Source organism: Dromiciops gliroides, chromosome 2 (assembly GCF_019393635.1).
Source record: "Dromiciops gliroides isolate mDroGli1 chromosome 2, mDroGli1.pri, whole genome shotgun sequence".
NCBI lineage: Eukaryota > Metazoa > Chordata > Mammalia > Microbiotheria > Microbiotheriidae > Dromiciops > Dromiciops gliroides.
In genome coordinates this window covers 256,911,062-256,930,159 of record NC_057862.1, presented here as the reverse complement: position 1 = coordinate 256,930,159, position 19,098 = coordinate 256,911,062, and the positions used below count along the sequence as shown (strand labels likewise).

The 19,098-nt window shown below is 38.3% G+C and overlaps 1 protein-coding gene across 1 annotated transcript; it reads right to left on the bottom strand.

Annotated features, from left to right (window-relative positions):
* Positions 1 to 14,313: 14,313 nt before the first annotated feature.
* On the bottom strand, positions 14,314 to 14,902 carry LOC122738044 (40S ribosomal protein S10). The gene has a single exon (XM_043980088.1). It carries the CDS (start codon positions 14,866 to 14,868, stop codon positions 14,371 to 14,373), a length of 498 nt encoding a protein of 165 aa, XP_043836023.1. The 5' UTR covers positions 14,869 to 14,902; the 3' UTR covers positions 14,314 to 14,370.
* Positions 14,903 to 19,098: the final 4,196 nt, after the last annotated feature.

Here is a 19,098-nt window from a genome sequence, read left to right as displayed (position 1 = left end):
CTGGAATCTTGTTCATCCCTCTCTAAAGGAAAATTGGGGAATGAAAGATTGAGGACATAAGGCTGGCCCCTCTGATTTCCTCAGAGAGTGGGTACCACACTAGAATTATATCTCTTTGCCTCCCCTCTCCAAAAACAAAAACAAAAACAAAAACAAAAACAAACAAAACAAAACATTTTCTAGTCTAGGGGATGTCATTTTTAGGTGCAATTGACTTTACTGGTTGTTCTCCTTAAAGAGAAAGAAGTACCCCAAACTTATTTTTGAAAGCTTAATTTCCTTCCCACCAAATTCTAGTCACACTAAAGACCATCACAAACAGTGAATAGCAAATAAACACATTTATCCAAGCATTGCATAAACAAATCAAAGAAATCATACAAATTAAAATATACCAGACAATACAAAGAGTGAATAAGCTCTCCTACTAAGAAAAAGATATTTCAATTCAACTGAGACTCCCTGATCTCACCCCAGAAGAAATTCCCAGAAATCTCTAGGGAGGCAAGTTGAAAATAAGGGAAGTGTTGAGCCACTAGTATGTCTGCCACTACACAGATTCTTTTCTCTCTCTCCTGGGTCTGCTTTCGGAAGAATTTGTAACACGTCTCCTCCTAAAGGTGGAAGAAAAAGGAAATATCTCCTCTCTTGAGCTCTCTCCAAGTCTGTGCCTCATGTAGGTAAATAGTGTTAAGTAACCATTCTATTCCATTAATGAGGAGAGTCTTATGTAAATATATCAAGCTTGAACCTGAGCAACATAAATACTTTAAGTAACAGAGATAAATGAAAGCAAAAACAATAAGAGAAAGAAAAAACTTTCTCCCAACTGCCTGTGACTTGTCTAACTCTTTAGATGAAAAGAGACAAAATCAGAAATTAAGGGTTCTTTACTAACAGAGGGAGAATCTGCTTTTCCTTGGGTAGGTAGAGAAGAACCAGGAACGAATTGTGATCTGGGATGAGGCTGCTCAGCATTCATAGCCAGAGTGCTAAATATCTCATCTTCTTGGTTCATGCTTGGTCAGGCAGGCCCAGTCCAGCTCATAAGCATGTGCAGTATGTTTGGCTGATAAAATCCCCAGGTGGATGTCAGAGTATGCACATACATTCTATAACTGGTTCTCATCCAGTCAGCCAATTAATGAACATTTATTAAATACTTATTATGTTCCAGGTACAGTGCAGAGTTCTGGGAATACAAAGAAAGGCAAAAAGATAGTGCCTGCCTTCAAGAAACTCACAGTCCAATGAGGGAGGCAAGCAAACAAATACGTACAACCAAACTATATACAGGATAAATAGGAAATAATTAAGAGAGAGAAAGCATTAGAATTAATACAGGTCGGGAAATGTTTCCTGTAGAAGGTGAGATCCTAGCTGGGACTTAAAGGAAGCCATAAAAGCAAGGAGACAGAAATGAGGAGGGAAAACATTCCAAGTATGAGGGGCAGTCAGAAAAAAAATGTCCAGAGTTGAGAGATGGAATGTTTTGTTTGTGGAACATTGAGGAGGCGAATGTCACTAGAAAGAAGAGTATATGGGGAAGGAAGGATGTAAAATATAAAAAGACTGGCAAGGTAAGGAGGGAAATTAGGCTAAACAGGATTTTGTATTTGATCCTAGGGTGATAGGGAACCATTGGAGTTTATTGAATATGGTGGCAACATAGACTGGTACTTTAGAAAAATCATTTTGGAGGCTGAATAGAGGATGGACTGGAGTAGGAAGAGACTCATGGCAGGCAGACCAACCAGCAGGCAATTGCAGTGTTCTAGATGTGAGGTGATGAGGGTCTTCATCAAGCTGGTAGCAGTAGCAGATGAGAAAAGGTAGCATATTTGAGAGATGTTGCAAAGGTGAAAACTGACAGGCCTTGGCAATAATTTGAATATGGGATTAAAAGAGAATGAAGAGTGGAGGATGACACCTAGGTTGCGAGCTAGGGCACTGGAAGATGGTGATGCCCTTGAGAGTAATAGGGAAGTAATAGTACAAAAAAAGTAATAGGACAAAAGTTTTAGGGGGAAAGATGAATTAGCCTATTTTTGGATATGCTGAATTTAAGATATCTACTGGATATCTCATAGAGGGCTGAAACAATAAACTAATTTACGTCTGAAAGGTAGTTGGAGGTTGAGATTGGATTGTGCTAGAGCAGTTAGGGCAGAATAGATAGATTTGAGAATCACCATCATAAAAATTGTAATTAAATTCTTGTGTACTATTGAACACACCATGTGAAGTAGTATAGAGGGAGAAGAGAAAAGGGTTCAGGATAGAACCCTGTGGGAAACCCACAGTTAGAAGGCATGATCTGGAGGAGGATCCAGCAAAAGAGACCAAGAAGTTATTGTCGGGTAGGAAGAGAAGCAAGAGAGAGTAATGTCTTGAAAACTTAGAGAGAAGATAGTACCAAGGAGGAGTGAGTTATCAATGGTGTCAAAGGCTGAAGAGAGGTCAAGGGTTGAAAATGGAGGAATTCTTAGGGTGAAAGAAGGATAAGGATAAGAAATCCTTTTGAAAGGCACTAACTAGCCAAAATCCAACTCCAGTATGTCTTTTTTTTTTCATCCTGGCTGCTATCCTAGAAGGACAACAAGCTGCTGAGGGCCTCTAGGTCAGGAAGGGGCCTCTGGGCCTTCTCTCCTTTGGAGCCAGCCTAATGTCAGTCTTGCCACAGCTTCTATAGCTGTGGTACCTATTGCTTTCTGCTTTCAGGTAAAGGAGATTAGAGATGACTAGCACCTTGTGAGCTTCCAAAAGTCATGAAAGTGAGCCAGAAGTATGGAAGCTGGAGTTGATGCCACATTTTGCCAGACAATGAGGAGTGATGTTCTAAGTGACCTGGGCTTGGCATTGCCAAGATTTGGACTCATCCAGTGGCTATGCTGTATTTAGAAGTGAATAATGAGTACATCCTTTCCATAGACCAAGGTGGCATAGGGGAGACAATGCTCCTGTGTTGGGTGTGGGGGAGTATATTTTTACTTCTGTTCTATCTCTATCTTTGCATAAATATCCCTTTGTCAAAGATAATGTTATTAATTGGTTAAATGGAATTCAAGTACTGATCACTGGTGGAGGAACACACCAGAATGAGGCCTTGAATCAATAGTATTTGAAAAAGACTTCCTGTATTAGCTCTGGAAACTCAAACTTCTAGTATGAGTGTGAGTTGGGAGAGGAAGACCAGAGTATCACAATGCTGGGAACATCTCTATCAAACTCTGCTCCTGGTCATTGCTCTGATCTCGAACAACCTTCCATTTACTCCATTAAACTGTGAGCTCCTTGAAGGCAAGAAATGTCTTTTGCCTCTCTGTATCCCCAGTGTTTTGCATAGTGCCCGGTTCATAGTAGGTGCTTAATAAATGTTAATCAATTGATGGTTTCTCCTTAGCTACCTGAAATGACTTTACCATAGCCACACCACCATGTCTATCCTGATTCTTCCTCCCAGAAGCACATTTCAGGTTAGGGGCAGGAGCACACGACTATAACTGGGGTAGTGATGAGTAAGCCCTGGCCAACTGGTAGGTCCCTTCCCTTGAGGCTTGTGTAGCCATACCTCTATGAACAGGCTAGTGACACTTATATTTTGTATATATCTTATATGTGCATGTGATATTTCTCCCAAATTTATAATCTCCTTGAAGGCAGAGATTATTTGGTTTTTGTCTTTGTCTTTAGTCAGTCAATAAACATTTATCAGGTACCTACTCTGTGCTAAGCACTGGGGACACGCAGGAAGACAAAAGACAATTCTTGTTCTTGAGGAACTCATGAACAAATTCTGTTCCCAGAACTTAGTACAAAAGGTGATTAATAAATGATTGTTTGCTTGCTTTCTTGTCTTATTGATTGAAGAGGGTTTATCTATTCCCAGTTCTGAAGGATTGTAAACTTTTAAGGGGTTTGTCTATTGTTGGTTCACACGTTGCCTATTAATTTATCTGCTGCCACAGCTACAACTATCTCTTATCCTCAATAAAATCTGCTTTTCACTTTCCGGTGATGCATTCATTTCTTTGTTCATATTTTCATACTGGAAAAGATTAAGGAATCCAAACTGTATCTCTGATACCTGAAGGGATGAACTCTATCAAGATAAAAATTTTCTATCCAAAAAGTTTGTATTACTAAGCTGCATGTATCTCTGTGTGTGTTTAAACTGCTAAATGTTGGGTTTCTTTTACCTACACATCTGGTATTGGGCAAGTCACATCAATTTCCTGGGTCTCAGTTTCCTCATCTGTAAAATTAGAAGAACAGACTAGGATCACTCTGGGGACCTTTCACAAATCTCTGTAATTCATGTGCCCTACCTAAGGGAACCTTGCACACTTCAATGAATGGCATGTTCCCCAAAGTGGCCATCATCTCCCTGATTTTGGTTAAACTACTCCCAGCAAATTAGCACCTGAGAACACCATGAATGGTACTTCTCCCACCAAAAGGTGCTTTCAGTACCTATGCAAGTGCTCAGGATAATGACATATAAAACATTTTTACACAGTAATGGGCATAGATAGGAGTCTATGAGGCACAGGCAGAAAAAAAACAAACAATAACAAAAGATTCCTCCCCTTTCCAGTGGGGCACAGCCCTCTCATAGGTAGCTGTGCAGTCTTCTACAGACTTGGGGCCGTTAGGTAGTAAAGTCAATAGAGCACCACGCCTGAAGTCAGGAAGACCTGAGTTCAAATCTACCTCAGACATGTATTAGCTATGTGACCCTGGGCAAATCATTTAACCCTGTTTTCCTCAGTTTTCTCATCTTAAAAATGAACCAGAGAAGGAAATGGCAAACCACTTTAGTATCTTTTCCAAGAAAATCCCAAACGGTGTCACATGAAGTTGGACATGACTGAAACAAATCAATGACAACAACTACAGACTTATCTTGATAGAGTTGATTTCTTCTTGAATAGTCCATTCTGGCCACTACTGTCCCCCTCTTTCCATGGAGAAAAACCTGGGGAAAAACCTACTAGCAATCATTCAATCAACAAGCATTTATTAAATGCCTACTATGTGCCAGGCACTGTTAGGTTCTGAGGCCAAAAAGACAAAAATGAAATAGCCCCTGCCTTCAAGAAGTCTACATAATATAAGGGGAGACAACATGGGTGCATATACTTATGCATACATATGTATCCACACATATACAAAAAATATATAAATAACAAATACAAGGTAATGGCAATGCCATGAAGCAAACTGTTCCTGGACCTGCCACTCACATGGCACCCCACTATTGGCATTCATTCATTTTTCCTACCAATCCCTGCTGGGGAAGGGGCCAGATTCACAGGGTATGAGCTTCCCCCTTTCTTTCTATGACTATATCCATGGTTGGACTGTGCTTATTACAGTGAGTGCTTAGTAAATGCTTGTTGACTTGCCTTAACTTCTTCTTTCTCTGTTTCTTATTTATGTAGTTTCTTTCTCTCTGTCTCTGTCTCTCTTTCTGGGTTTGTCTCTCTATTTATCTGTATCTCTGTATCTCTGTATCATCTCCGTATCTCTGTATCTCTCTATCATCTATCTATCTTTTGTCTCTGTCTCCCCAGTGCAAAGTGGCTCTATACCACATTACTGCTTTGGATCAGGTTGTTCCCACTATTCTGGCTTCCTACCATGTCAGTCTTGCTCTCCCTTCAACATTCTGTTAAGCCTATTCTTTCTGTTCCTTCACTTAGGTCCCACACCCTGTCCTCAATACAAAAGGTTCTCATTAGGTGGTTGCGGGAACTGCTACATTAACTCAGCATCAACCAAAAATCCCTGGTTCTCACTCCCAGATGAGACAAGGCAATTTGGTCCCATTCATTGCTTCCTCTCCCTAATGCCCAGACACCATGCCCCTCCACTGAGTCAGCACCTCTTATTCAATCTGTTTGCAACCAGCAAAAATACTTGTCTTCTTTTCTATTTACCTTTCCATTTCCTGTCATCTTCTATGCTAGTTGGGGTTAAGACATAAAAATTATCTTGGGGCACAGAGAAACATCCAGAAAACCCAGTGGGGAAAAGGATGAAGCTGGTGCCTACTATTTGAGCAAGCATCTGTGATGCTTACAAAGATTCATGGCAGCAGCTGCTGTGACTGTTTTACTCTCCCAGCTAGATAAAATGCACCACTGGTGTCAGCAAGACCTTGGATTGAAATTTACCACAAGGGGGCAGCTATGTGGTGCAGTGGATAAAGCACCAGCCCTAGATTCAGGAGGACCTGAGTTCAAATCTGGCCTCAAACACTTAACACTTACTAGCTGTGTGAGCCTGGACAAGTCACTTAACCTTCATTGTCCTGTTCCTCCCCCCCCCCCCCCGCAAAACAAAAGAAAGGAAATAGAAAAAGAAAAAAAGCAACTTACCACAAATATTTGCTAACTGTGTGACCTTGGGCAAGTCACTTAACCTTCCTTAAGCTCAGGTTTCCTTATCTATTAAATGGGGATAATAATAGCAGCTACTTCACAGGGCTGTTGTGAGACTCAAATGAGCAAAGATGGAGGGCACTTTGTGAACCTTAGAATGCTCTCTAAATGTTGGATACTAGACACCACTACCTTCTAAACTAGATCACCAGGAACCATATCTGGGAGGAGTTAATCCATTCAATTCTGTACTGCCATGGATCATGTGTCTTCATCTTCAACCGGGCAATTTTCTACCCTGTTGTTATAAACGTTTAGAACCACCTAGCTTCCTACCTCTTGTCCCAAGAACTGATATCACATCGGTGCCACCATTTTCTCTTGAAAGGTCATAGACTACCTTATTCCCCTCACCATTGTGGGATCCCTTCCCTGGCTGTGTCATTCCTCCCTTTGAAATATAAGCTCCCAAAGGCAAAATACCATCTCATTCCTGTATTTGTATCCCCATACACAGTGCTTGGCACATATTAAAAACATTAACAGACTATTTCCATTCATCTCTCCCTTCAAAAATATTGACAAGATTCTTACTTAGGGATGCCAGAGGGATTGGTTCAAAGGAAATGCTAGGAAATCCTCCTCCTCACCATCTCCATTGAGGGCAGGGGGCACCTTTTGTACTTTCTTTTCATTTTTCCACCAAATTCTCCAGGATCTGAGTATCCACCTGATACCAACCCTTCTCAAAGGGTTTTACAGACATTTAATCGTCCTAATCCTTACCATTGTGCCATGATGAGGAAAGAGCTGACAAGTATTTTCAACTGTTTTAACAAATAGAAAACTTATTCCCTCTGCCTCAGTAGGGATGCACAAAGCCATATTTGGTGGTTATTAATTTGGCAGTAAGCCAGGGATAAAACCCAGGAGGCCTTTCCCCCCAGGTGTTCTTCTCTAACCACTAGAATTTCACTCCTCGCCAGCTTGAGTGTGCCATCTATGAGAACCCCTCCTGGTGCTTTCAAATCGTGTTTTCTATCCCTGTGAAGAAAAATGTAAATGCCTTCAAATCTCCATCTTGAAATCTGTGTTCATTAAAACTGTAACATTTTAATCTTTTTTATATTACTGTGTTTCTTGATTTATCATGCCTCTTCCCAAATGGGAGCCTAGTGACTTTCAATTATCATTCTCTAGGTTGAGATGTGTTTATGTGTTTATGCAAGGGACTTTGATAGTTATTATTTGTACTGTCTTTTTCATACTCTCTCAGAATTTCTTTACCTACATAACACAACTTAAAATCAACTGTGCAATCTTTACATTCTCAGTCTCATTTGCTTTCGGACTATAGGGTCTTAATATCCATGTGTCACCTGTCCAATGGATGTATTATTCATAGATGCACCTGTTCCCAAGCAAGAAAACCAAATAGAGATTAATTCACTTTAGAAAAATGGAAAATCTACAGTTCTTATTTGTAAGCCTGCTATCCCTTCTACTCTTAGCTATATCTGCAACTTCAATCAGAAGCTAATTGAATTGGATTGCAGTGCATTTCTGAATTGACTTGATAGCAGTATTACTTTGTTCTCAGCCACTTCTGCAATAGAAAACTGACTCTTCTTTTAAGTTTCTGCATTGGTGACCTCTTCCTGATGAAACATGCCTGATGGACCATATTTTTGAATTACTGTGAATTGGTCATTTACCTTTTGTGTGGGAGGCAAGGTACAAGAGTAAGGGAATGCTGGCATTGTTAAATCCTCTTAATGTTGATGTGAGAAATTTCCAGAGTTTGGAAACAACAAAATATTTCCTGTGGGCATCTTGCAATGCCCTTAGTATTGACTATGTTTGGCCTTAAAAGCAGTTGGTTTTGTACCTGAAATTCATCTCCTTCACTTGGGTCATCTTCACAAGGCCTTTTAGCGCCAAGATTAATCTTAAACTCTTAACTATTGCTTAAGCTCAAACTCAACTTGGAGTACATCCACACTGTCTGGGATTGAATACCAGGTTAGCATGCAGGAGATTTTTTTTTTTCAGATGGTATATCTTGGCAGCTTTCCCAGAATGAATGGACTGCCATTTTTTGTAGGCCCCTAAATTCTCTTGACTGAGGAGAGTCAGAACCATAACTTGTGTAGAGAAAACAGGACTTTGCACCGAGGCATCAGCATCCAAGGAGTCACACTTCTCCCTATCAGACACCTACTTTACAGTCCTCTTCTCACCAGAATTCCTATGTGGCACAACTGCCCCTTGGGCCTCCCATTCCCAAAGCACTCCACTCTTGATGCTCATTTCCCTTCCCCATTCCTGTCAAGAGAAGGGCCAGATTCCCTGGGGGATGAGTTAACACCTCTCCTGGTATGACTATACCAATGATCAGACTATGCTTGATACATAGTAAGTGCAAGTATTTGTTGACTTGTTTTACCTCCACTATTACTCACTTCCTTTTCCACCGAATTTGACCCAGGTGGAAAGTATAGGAGAGTGGCAGCATTAATAAAAAAAAATAAAGTAATCATTTTATATAATTATATATAAGTAACACAAATATTATATAACAGTATAATCCATAAATATTATATATCACATACTATATAATATCACATGATACAAATACTAAAAATATTTTAAGTAATATAAATACTTCTTACTTTGAAAAGACTTCCATTTCTACCTTCCCCAAACACAATAAAAATTAATTTAGATCAAAAATAACAAGGGAAGGCAGACCTTTTAGATCTTTCTAATTAGGTTCCCAAGATTTAAATCACCTACTGAGTGACATTCTTGGATATTTGTCAGAGCTCCACTAGAAATGGGATGTCTTGAAGCCACAGGCAAGACTTTTGACCAAAGGGATGGACTTTGTACATTTCTAGTAGATAAGTTTTCTCCTAAATGGCTAAAAGCACCATTTTTTTTCTGATTCAGAGTATAGAGGGATTCTGAATCTATTCTTTTGGATGAAGAGAGGTTTTCTAAAGCAGGAGTGAAAACAAAAGAAAAATGTGGCTTCCCAGCTTCAATATTATATTGCATAGTCATAAATATGGTGGTGGCCTCTAGAGAGAAAACTTCTTGCAGTTCAATGGAGGCAAATTCACTTCAAAGGAAATATTTGACCAGGCCCAATAGTATCTAGCAGAGGACAGTCACTGAGTAGGCCTGGTTTCCTCCCACAGGGGTCAGTGGTACTTTTCAATCCATATAGGTCATGGAGAGATATTGTGAAAATATTAAGGACCTGGAGTGAGGATAAAGTTTTGGTGAGGAGACAAGGAACCAAAGCAAGTTATCTGTTTCCTTAATAAGCCAAAGGGTAGAAAATGGAAGTGAGAAGGACCAAGGGGAAAAGTTGTGTTGGACTTGTGGATGAGCTAATGCTAGGAAAAGAAAGATCAAAGTTTGCTGGGATCACAGAGGATTTCCTCTTAGGAAAGATACCATTCATCCTTGTGTAAGTCTGAGGTTAGTAGCTGGCTCAGCACAATTGAGATGAAAGCTTATGGTTTGGGTTGTTTTTTTCCTGGGGAAATGTTGCTTACTGGACATAGAGATGTGTGATCTCAATTTTTTCCTTTTGGTTTCATCAATAATTAAGGCTTTGCTTTTGAAAAGGAGAAAATCTGGGGCTGATGGTTGCTTGCAGCCACAGTGGAGGCATAGCTGACTCTGGAGGAAAAATAAAAGGGAAAGAAAACAAACATAAAATGCCAAAGTTTTAAAAAATGAAAAAACAAAACAAAACTTGAGATCATCCAGTTCAGTGATATCCAAGAGGAAATAATACATCCCTAGAAGGCCACTGTATGACCCAAAGGGGCCATAACATATCCCTTTAAAATGTCTATTTTTGTGTAAATAATGTACATAATGATTAGTATAGTAGAAATATATATGTATATAATTTATAAGTAAGTAAATATATAAATACTATGGATAGGTACTCAAGAAGCTTTTTTATGATAAGGGTAGATATTCAAAAAAGTTTGGTGACCAGTAGATGTATTGGTGAGGAGAGATTGACTATACATATTTGAATCTCCCATTTATTGAAAGCATTTTTACCATGGAAATGTACAGAATTATAATCTGGAGTTGTGGTCTGCATAGCTAAAATAGAGATTATCTATAAATACAGTCTACAGCTTTGGTAATTTTCTACATCTATCCCTTACTGAAAGGAGCCTATTTTTGTACCAAATCATATCTACAAAGAGGTGACTAGAGTTTTCTCCCAGAATACCTACATTTGAGGGAAATGTACTTCCTTTCACAGCAACAACTATCCTTATACCTCACCTTACAATCCTCTTCCAACATACACACACCACCATGTGATTTGGCCAATTCTAGTCCTCTACCTGTTTCATCACCAAAGCACCCTTCCTTAGAATTTCATTGAGGGCTTGGGCCAGATCACCTGGAGGACAAGTCACCCACTCTTATGTAGTAACTGCATCTTAGCTGTGGTTTTCCATTATTTCTGCCCCTCCTTCCACTACATTTGACCTCAAAATAGTAATTCTTTGCTATGGTTCTACCTCATTGCCCATAAATAGAAAAGTGAGGTAAGATAGGTAAAGAATGATACGTTTAGAGCCAGAAGGGACATTAGACATTATCTAGTCCAACTCCCTGATTTTAGAGATGAGCAAACTGAAGCCTGGCAATATTAATTGACTATATACCTAAGGTCATATAGATGGTAAGTAACAAAGACAGGATTCAAATCTGTCTTCTAACTGTAAATCCAGAGCTCTTTTCGACTTAATGCCTCCGGGATTGTTTCATCATTCACAAAACCAGGGAGTGAATTAGATCAGTGGTCTCCAAAGTTTTTTGATCTCCCATCTTTGACAGTGAAAATATTTTGAGCACCCTTTAATATGTTTATGTTTACTTATGTAAAGAATTAATTGTTATTTGAGGTTTTTATGCCTCAGTGTGCACTGGCCTGGGGCTCCGCAAACCGCATGGTGCTCCACACACTGGTTGTAGCCTTTGCCAGGGCTCTGGCACCTCAGGTCATCACCACTCCCCAACGCCTACATGGGCCTGGAAAAATTATAATGATTGGAAGCCTAGTGAGGGCAGTCATGTGACTGTCAGAGCGGCCATCCCATTGGCTGGGGCTGTGTGGGGTGTTTCTAGGTTTGGGGGAGGAGAATTGGGCATTCTAGGTGGAAGCTAGAAAGAGACAGGTGTTCTGCTGCGTATTTTCAGCTGATTCGTGGGCTGTGGTATTTTTTCCAGGTATGATAATTTCCCTTTCCCCATTTTATTTCTTTTCCCTTGATCCTACTGATCCTGTTTGTGTTTGGTTTTTTTAAGTTCATTCTTGTTAAAATAAATCTTGTTCTGTTTTGAGGGAGGCTGCCGGTCTCCTTCCTTGCCCCAATATTGCAGCGAGCCTCTTAGCTAGCACTCCCCAATTAAAAATTGGTCCCCATACTTATAAAATGTTTATTTATAAAATTATAGTTATGTTCAACCATACTAATAATTTTTAATGTTACAAACACAAAAATAGGAATTTTTAAAGGATGACATAAAGATGAAATTATTTTTGATCGTAGAATCAACAGGAAGCCACTAAGGGTTTATTGAGTAGGGGAATAACATGATCAGACCAATACTTAAAAAAAATCACTTTGGCAGTTGATTAAGTTGTTGTTGTTGTTTTGTTTTGTTTTTGTGGGGCACTGAGAGTTAATTGACTTGCCCAGGGTCACACAGCTAGTAAATGTCAAGTGTCTGAGGCTGGATTTGAACTCAGGTCCTCCTGAATCCAGGGCCCTGCTTTATCCACTGTGCCACCCAGCTGCCCCTTTGGCAATTGATTGAAGGAAATATTGGAGAGGATAAAGAGTTGCCGCAAAATCCAATAAGGAGTCTATTTCAATAGCCCAATTAATTAAATCCTACACTAGAGTGGTATCTGGGTGAGTAGAAAGAAGGGACAGGTATGAGAGATGTTACAAAGGTAGAAATGAAAAGATTTGGTAGCTCATCGGAACACAACTCAAGTGGGGGTGGGGTGAGAGAGAATGAGGAATCAAGGATAACACCTACATTATACATTAACAAAAAGAGGTTTACTTTGCTCTAACTTAGCAAAGATTCAGTGACACAAATTCTCTAGATCCCTTCATCTCCATATAGAAGCATATCTGGCCAACAGGGAAGGTTATGGTGACTTAAATGTTATTCAGAAATTCAAGTCTGAGGATTCTGGTCTCCACATGGATAGAAAGTTTTATGTCCTTCCAGTAACCTGAAAGCTTTGTCAAGAGAGACAGTAGTCATTCAAGTCCTAGGGATAACTTTGTAGCTTTTGGAGCAGCTAGGTAGCACAATGGATAGAACACTTGGCCCCGGGGTCAGCATTAACTAAATTCAAATCCAGCCTTAGACACTTATTAGTTGCATGACTTGGGCAAGTTACTTAACCTCTGTCCACCTTAATCCACTGGAAAGGAAATGGCAAAGGACTCCAATATCTTTGCCAAGAAAACTCCATATGAGGTCACAGAGGCAGACATGATTAAACGACTGAACAACAAGAAAAAATATGTGGTTATGTATGCATTTGCATATATGTATACACACACACATATATCTACATATATATGCAAACTTCAAGGTACTATATAGATGACAGTTATTTTTATTATCATTGTCTGAGGATGGTAACTTGCTTTTATTCCTCCTCAGGTCATTTCTCTTGAAAGAGATAGTTGTGATATGGCCTGAGGGCAGGAGAGTGGATCATATGATGTGAAGGTTGATTCTTTTATTTCAATGATTCTTTCATTTTATCAGTGAAAGAATAACTATATTTCCTTTCCTTTCTGAATATGTAAGTAGTATTTCTTGCTTTTGTCTCCTTTCCATCTTGGGATTTACCCTCCCTGTCTGCAATTCTGTCTATGTGAAGATATATGAACTTACATGTAGACACATATGCATAGGCTGACCCACATACTTGCTTATCCCTGGGTTGGATGTTCTGGGCCCCCCATTTTCCCCTGTAAGCTCTTTTACCAACTATAATCAAGTATTTAAAAGACAATTGGTCTCCTGGAACTTCATTCCTCCCACTAATTATTGGCAATGCAAATTCAGGATTAAATTACAAGCAAGAGAGACTTTGTTTGGAAGCTTAATTAAAAAAAAAAAATCCCTAGGGTAATAAAACCAATAGGGGAGGCAGAGCACATAAGGCCTGCCTCCTAGTTCCTTCAGGTAAAGTTCCAATAGCCAAGATTTTCAGTATAAGTGCTGATAAAAGTGATGAAACAGAAGCTGATACTTGGCTTGGTATGATTGTCAATGTCTTTTTAAAAATAATTTCTTGTATCTTTGATTAATTTATTTTGAAAAGATGAAATTTAGAATTACCTGTAGTATGGTCTCCAATAAAGGGAAGGTAGTATGGGGTATGATGAGTGCTAGATTTGGAGACCTAGGTTCAAGTCCTACTTTTTATATTTACTTTTGTGGTTCAGTTGTTTATCAGTTGTATCAGATTCTTTGTTACCCTATTTGGGGTTTTCTTGGCAAAGATACTGGAGTGGAGGCAAACAGGGTTAAATGACTTGCCTAGGGTTATACATCTAGTAAGTATCTGAGGCTAGATTTCAACTCAGGAAGGTGAGTCTTCCTGACTCTAGGTCCTGTATTCTATCCACTGTGCCACCTAGCTGCCCTCTTATGCTAACTAGCTATATATATGATAATGGACCTGTTACATAATCTTGCTGAGTGTTAGTCTCCTCATCTTAAAAATGGCACTTGCAGACAATTCCAAAGAACTCAAGATAGAAAATGTTCTCCACATCCAGAAAAAAAAGACCTGTGGATTCTGAATGCAGATTAAACCATACTGTTTTTTTTTTGTTTTTTTTTTTTTTACATTTTTTTCCCAAATTTTATTCAATATGAAACATCTCTACGCTTTTTATTGAGGAGGCTGACCACGTCCACGACCAAATCCACCTCTAAACTGGAATTCTGTTGCTGACCCAGCACCAGCCTCAGCCTTCTTGTCAGCACCAGGGGGAGCAGCACTTCGTCTGTATGTGTCTCTGTCAGCTTCACCACGAGTAAGCCGGGCAGGTCGCTCACCCTCCAGGCCTTTAGGCCTTGGCCTTCCCGTCTCAGGACGACTTCTTCGGAGTGTGGCAGGCACAATCTCAGGGGGCAGGTGAAGGTAATCCCGGAGATACTGAATGCCCTCATTGGTGAGATACCAGTAGAAATGCCTCCATGCAAACTGCTCCTTAACATAGCCACGAGACTTTAGAGACTGCATAGCCTTCATCACATGGAGATTGGGCACATTCTTGTCTGCCAGCTCAGGATGCTTTGGCATGTGGACATCTTTCTTGGCTACCATTACTCCCTCCTTAAAAAGGAGTTCGTAGATAGCAATTCGGTTCTTCTTGGGCATCAACATCTCGGCGGCGGCGACAACGGGTTCTGCTCTAGACGGAGCCCTGGATAGAAAGGAAGGCAACCATACTGTTTTTACATTAGTTTTGTTTTTTTCTTTTCTGGGGTTTTTCCCTTTTGTTCTGATTATTCTTTTACAACATCACTAATATAGAACTATGTTTAATGTGATCGTACACATATGACCATATTTCTATCTTGGGGAAGGGGGAGAAGGGAGGGAGGGAGAAAAATTTGAAACTAAAATCTTATGAAAACAATTGTTAAAAACTTTCTTTATATGTAACTTGAAAATAATAAAATACTTTTATGATTAAAAAAATGGCACTTGTAGTGCCAATTTACAATATTATTCGTAAGGCTCAAATGAGATAATATATGCAGAGTACTTTAACAAGTTCAAACACTTTGTAAATATCAGTTATTATTAATATGATATTGATCTTAGGGTATAAGAATGATGTTAGGGGAATTTTTAATTTCTTTTTGCTATTCATGACTCAGGATCATTCTTCCTGCAAATTTTGGTTAACTAAAAATCTGTCTTCTATTAATATTAATTTCACCTGGCCAAAATCTGTCCCATAGGATGTGAAAATTTACAAAAAGGTGTAAGTGTTCTTTAGATTACTTGGTCAGAGGAAGAATCTCAACTGTTCATGACTCTGTGGTGATGTACCAGTCTTCTCTTTCAGTGTCCATTTGTGACTCTCTATATGTAGTTTAATCTTTTACCTGACTTGATTTACCCATGGAGTTTGTTTGATGAGGTTTGTTTCCTTAGGGAATGTATGAAATTCTAAATATATATATATATATCATGTAAAATATATATATATAAAACACATATTATATATATATATAATATATAAAATATATAAAGAGTTTGTTCAAATTTTCTGACATTGAAGGAAGTATGAGATTATGAATCTATCTTCTTTTTAATTTTATGGCCTTAGAGGAATGTACAAGATAGAAATATGTAAAAGAATTATTTTCTCTGTCACTCTGATGTAACTTTGCCTACAAGAGGGCTTGTAAGAATCCTAATGGGGGTTCAGGCTTTCTCTGAGGCTTGAACTTATGCTTGAGAATAATAATAAAACCTAGGTTTTAAACTCTATAATTTCTGCATTGTTGTAAAAATATTTTGGCAGCAGTTACCTACCACATGTATTCAGAGAGGAGAAATTTCTCCCAAAACAGTGAGAATCATTCTAATTTTTTTCCATCTGTATGTTTTGTTGTCATTCCCACCTCCCAGCTCTTATTTCTATACTAAAGGTAAAATTTTCTTCCTGTCTCCTTCAAATTTATAGACAGCGGAAAAGTTCCTGGAGAAATTGTTAGAATCTCTAGCTTCCTTTAAATGCAACCTTTTCTGATCCATTCAATTATTAGTCATCACACATTTCACCTCAAATTATCATGTATGTATATACTCACCTATTTAGATGTTATATTCTCCATCCTGCCTCCCCAAGATATAAGTTCCTTGTGGATAAGGCCAAATTTTCTTTTGTCTTTATCTTTGTGTTCTCAGGGACTAGCAAAGAACCTTGCACATAGCAGATGCTTAATTGGAGGAGAAAAAGAATGTTTGCACTCTGTAAAAATAATTATTTCAATGGATCAATCAATTCAACATTTGCTAAGTGTCTACAATGTACGAGGCACTGTGCTAAGCACTAGGGATACAAAAAGCACAAAAAAAATAGTCCCTGCCTTCAAATAACTTACAGTCTAATGGGGAAGGCAACATGCAAATAAATATATATGAAGCAATTTATGTATAAGATAAATAGAAAATGATTACCAAAGGTAAGGCACTAGAATTAAGAGAAGTTGCAGAAAGTTCCAGTAAAAATGGAACATAAGTTGGGAGGTCAGTAGGTAGAATGAAGGAGGAAGAACATTTTAGGCATGGGGGGCAGCTAGAAAAAATACTCAGACTAGAGAGATGGAGTGTTTTGTTCTTGGAATAGCCAGAAGGCTAGTGTCCTGCATCAAATCATACATGTTGGGAGTAAGATGTACGAAGACTAGAGCAGTAGGAGGGGTTAAGTTGAACATGATTCTCATTGCTTGTATTGAAAGGAAGCCTAATAATAGTCCAACATTTCCATCTTGAAAGTCCCTTCTCAGATAAAGAAATTGTATAGCCCTTCCAATTTTACTTGACATGTACTCAGTGACTTCAATACAAAGGTGATAATAGTTGAGGATGATGAGAAATATCTTGGAAAATATAGATAAAGAATAAAGAATGAGAGAAGTGAAAGACTTACATATCATGAATACTCTCTTTAAGGAAGGAATCAATAGGTGCTGGACATAGTGAACACTGAATAACATCACATACATGTGCACACATGCGCAAATTATATTTAACAGATAAGAAATTATTTTCCACTGATGTTGGAACAATTCCTGAATCAGTTGTCTTTGTAAAGTCAGCTGACTTGTTAGAACAAGGATGAAAACTGGTATAAAGCTAGAAGAAGAATAAAAATGAGGAAGATATGACATACAATTGAAACCAGAAGCTATTTAGACTGAAAAGGGGCATCCAAGAGAGGATCAGCTACCAACATATGTGCCTACTTTAACATCTACATAAATTTTTATAAGAATCATCTAAACACACATCTTGGCCATTCTTGATGAGGTTATTATTTCATGACTGATTATTCCAAAACAAGCCACATCTTTACACAATTCACTTAAAGTGGATATAATACAAAATCCCATTGTGCTTTTTTGTTTGTTGAATATATTTTTTTAAAAGCACAGGGGATTGCTAGAGCAAAACACTGCCTTAAAGGTTTTTTGTCAAAGTTTTACCATCAAAATTATTCAAATTCCTAAAAATATTAAGAACAAAGAAAAACCTTTCTCCATGGCTCTCTGATCATAAAACAGAGAGACATAGGCTCACCAGAGATGTTCACCTTTGTTATAGATGATATCTGTTGCAGAATCCAAGTTGGAAAGGGATTCCCTATTGAGGTGAGATCTTCCAATTGCTTCTGCTTTGGAATGATAACATTCTGGTCATATCAAATCTCAAAATACTGCCAGACCTCCCAGAAAAAACCCTATAACTACAAGAAAGAACTTGCCTTAAAAATAAGGTCAAAATGAGTTCATGATTTACACAAAAAGGTTAATAATACCATATGCAAATTAAGAGAGCATGGAATAGTTTATCTGTCATATTTATCCACAGGGGAAGAATTTGGGACCAAAGAAAATATAGAGAACAATACAAAATGTAAAATAGATCGTTTAGATAACAAAATTAAAAAGCTTGTTCACAAACAAAACCAACGAAGTCAAAATTATAAGGAGAGCAGAAAACAGAGAAAGAATTTTTGCAACAAGTTATCTCTGATAAAGGCCTCATTTCTCAGATGTATAGAGAACTGAGTAAGATTTATAAAAATACAAGTCATTTCACAATTGGTAAATGGTCAAAGGATATGAACAGGTAGTTTTAAGACAAAGAAATCAAATCTATTTATAGTCATATAAAAATGCTCTAAATCACTATTGATCAGAGAAATGCAAATTAAAACAACTCTGAGGTCCCACTTTACACCTATCAGAATGGCTAATATGATTTTTTTTTAAAAAGTAAAATGTTGTGGCAGCTAAGCACTCGCCGTGGATTCAGGAGGACCTGAGTTCAAATCTGGTCTCAGACACTTGACACTTACTAGCTGTGTCACCCTGGGCAAGTCACTTAACCCTCATTGCCTCACAAAAAAAGTAAAATGTTGGATGTTGAAGGAGATATGAGAAACCTGGGACACTAATTCACTGTTGGTGGAGTTGTGAATTGATCCAACCATTCTAGAGAGCAATTTGGAACTATGCCCAAAGGACTATCAAACTATGCATACCTTTGACCCACCAATACCACTACTAGGTTTATATCCCAAAAATATCTAAAAAGAGGGGAAAAGACATATTTGTACAAAAATATTTATAGTAGCTCTTTTTGTACTGGCTAAGAATTGGAAATGAAAGGGATGGCCTTTAATTGGGAAATAGCCAAATAAGCAGTGGCATTTGATTTCATTGGGATATTATTGTGCTATAAGAAATGACAAGCAGGTTTATTTCAGAAAGGCCTAGAAAGACTTTAGTGAATTTATGCATAATAAAGTGAAAAGAACCAGTAGAACATTGTACATAGTAACAGATTAATAGAAGAAAATATAAAATATTT

Coding starts and splice junctions, on each gene's coding strand:
- LOC122738044 (XM_043980088.1), bottom strand. CDS start 14,868: ATGTTGATGCCCAAGAAGAACCGAATTGCTATCTACGAACTCCTTTTT.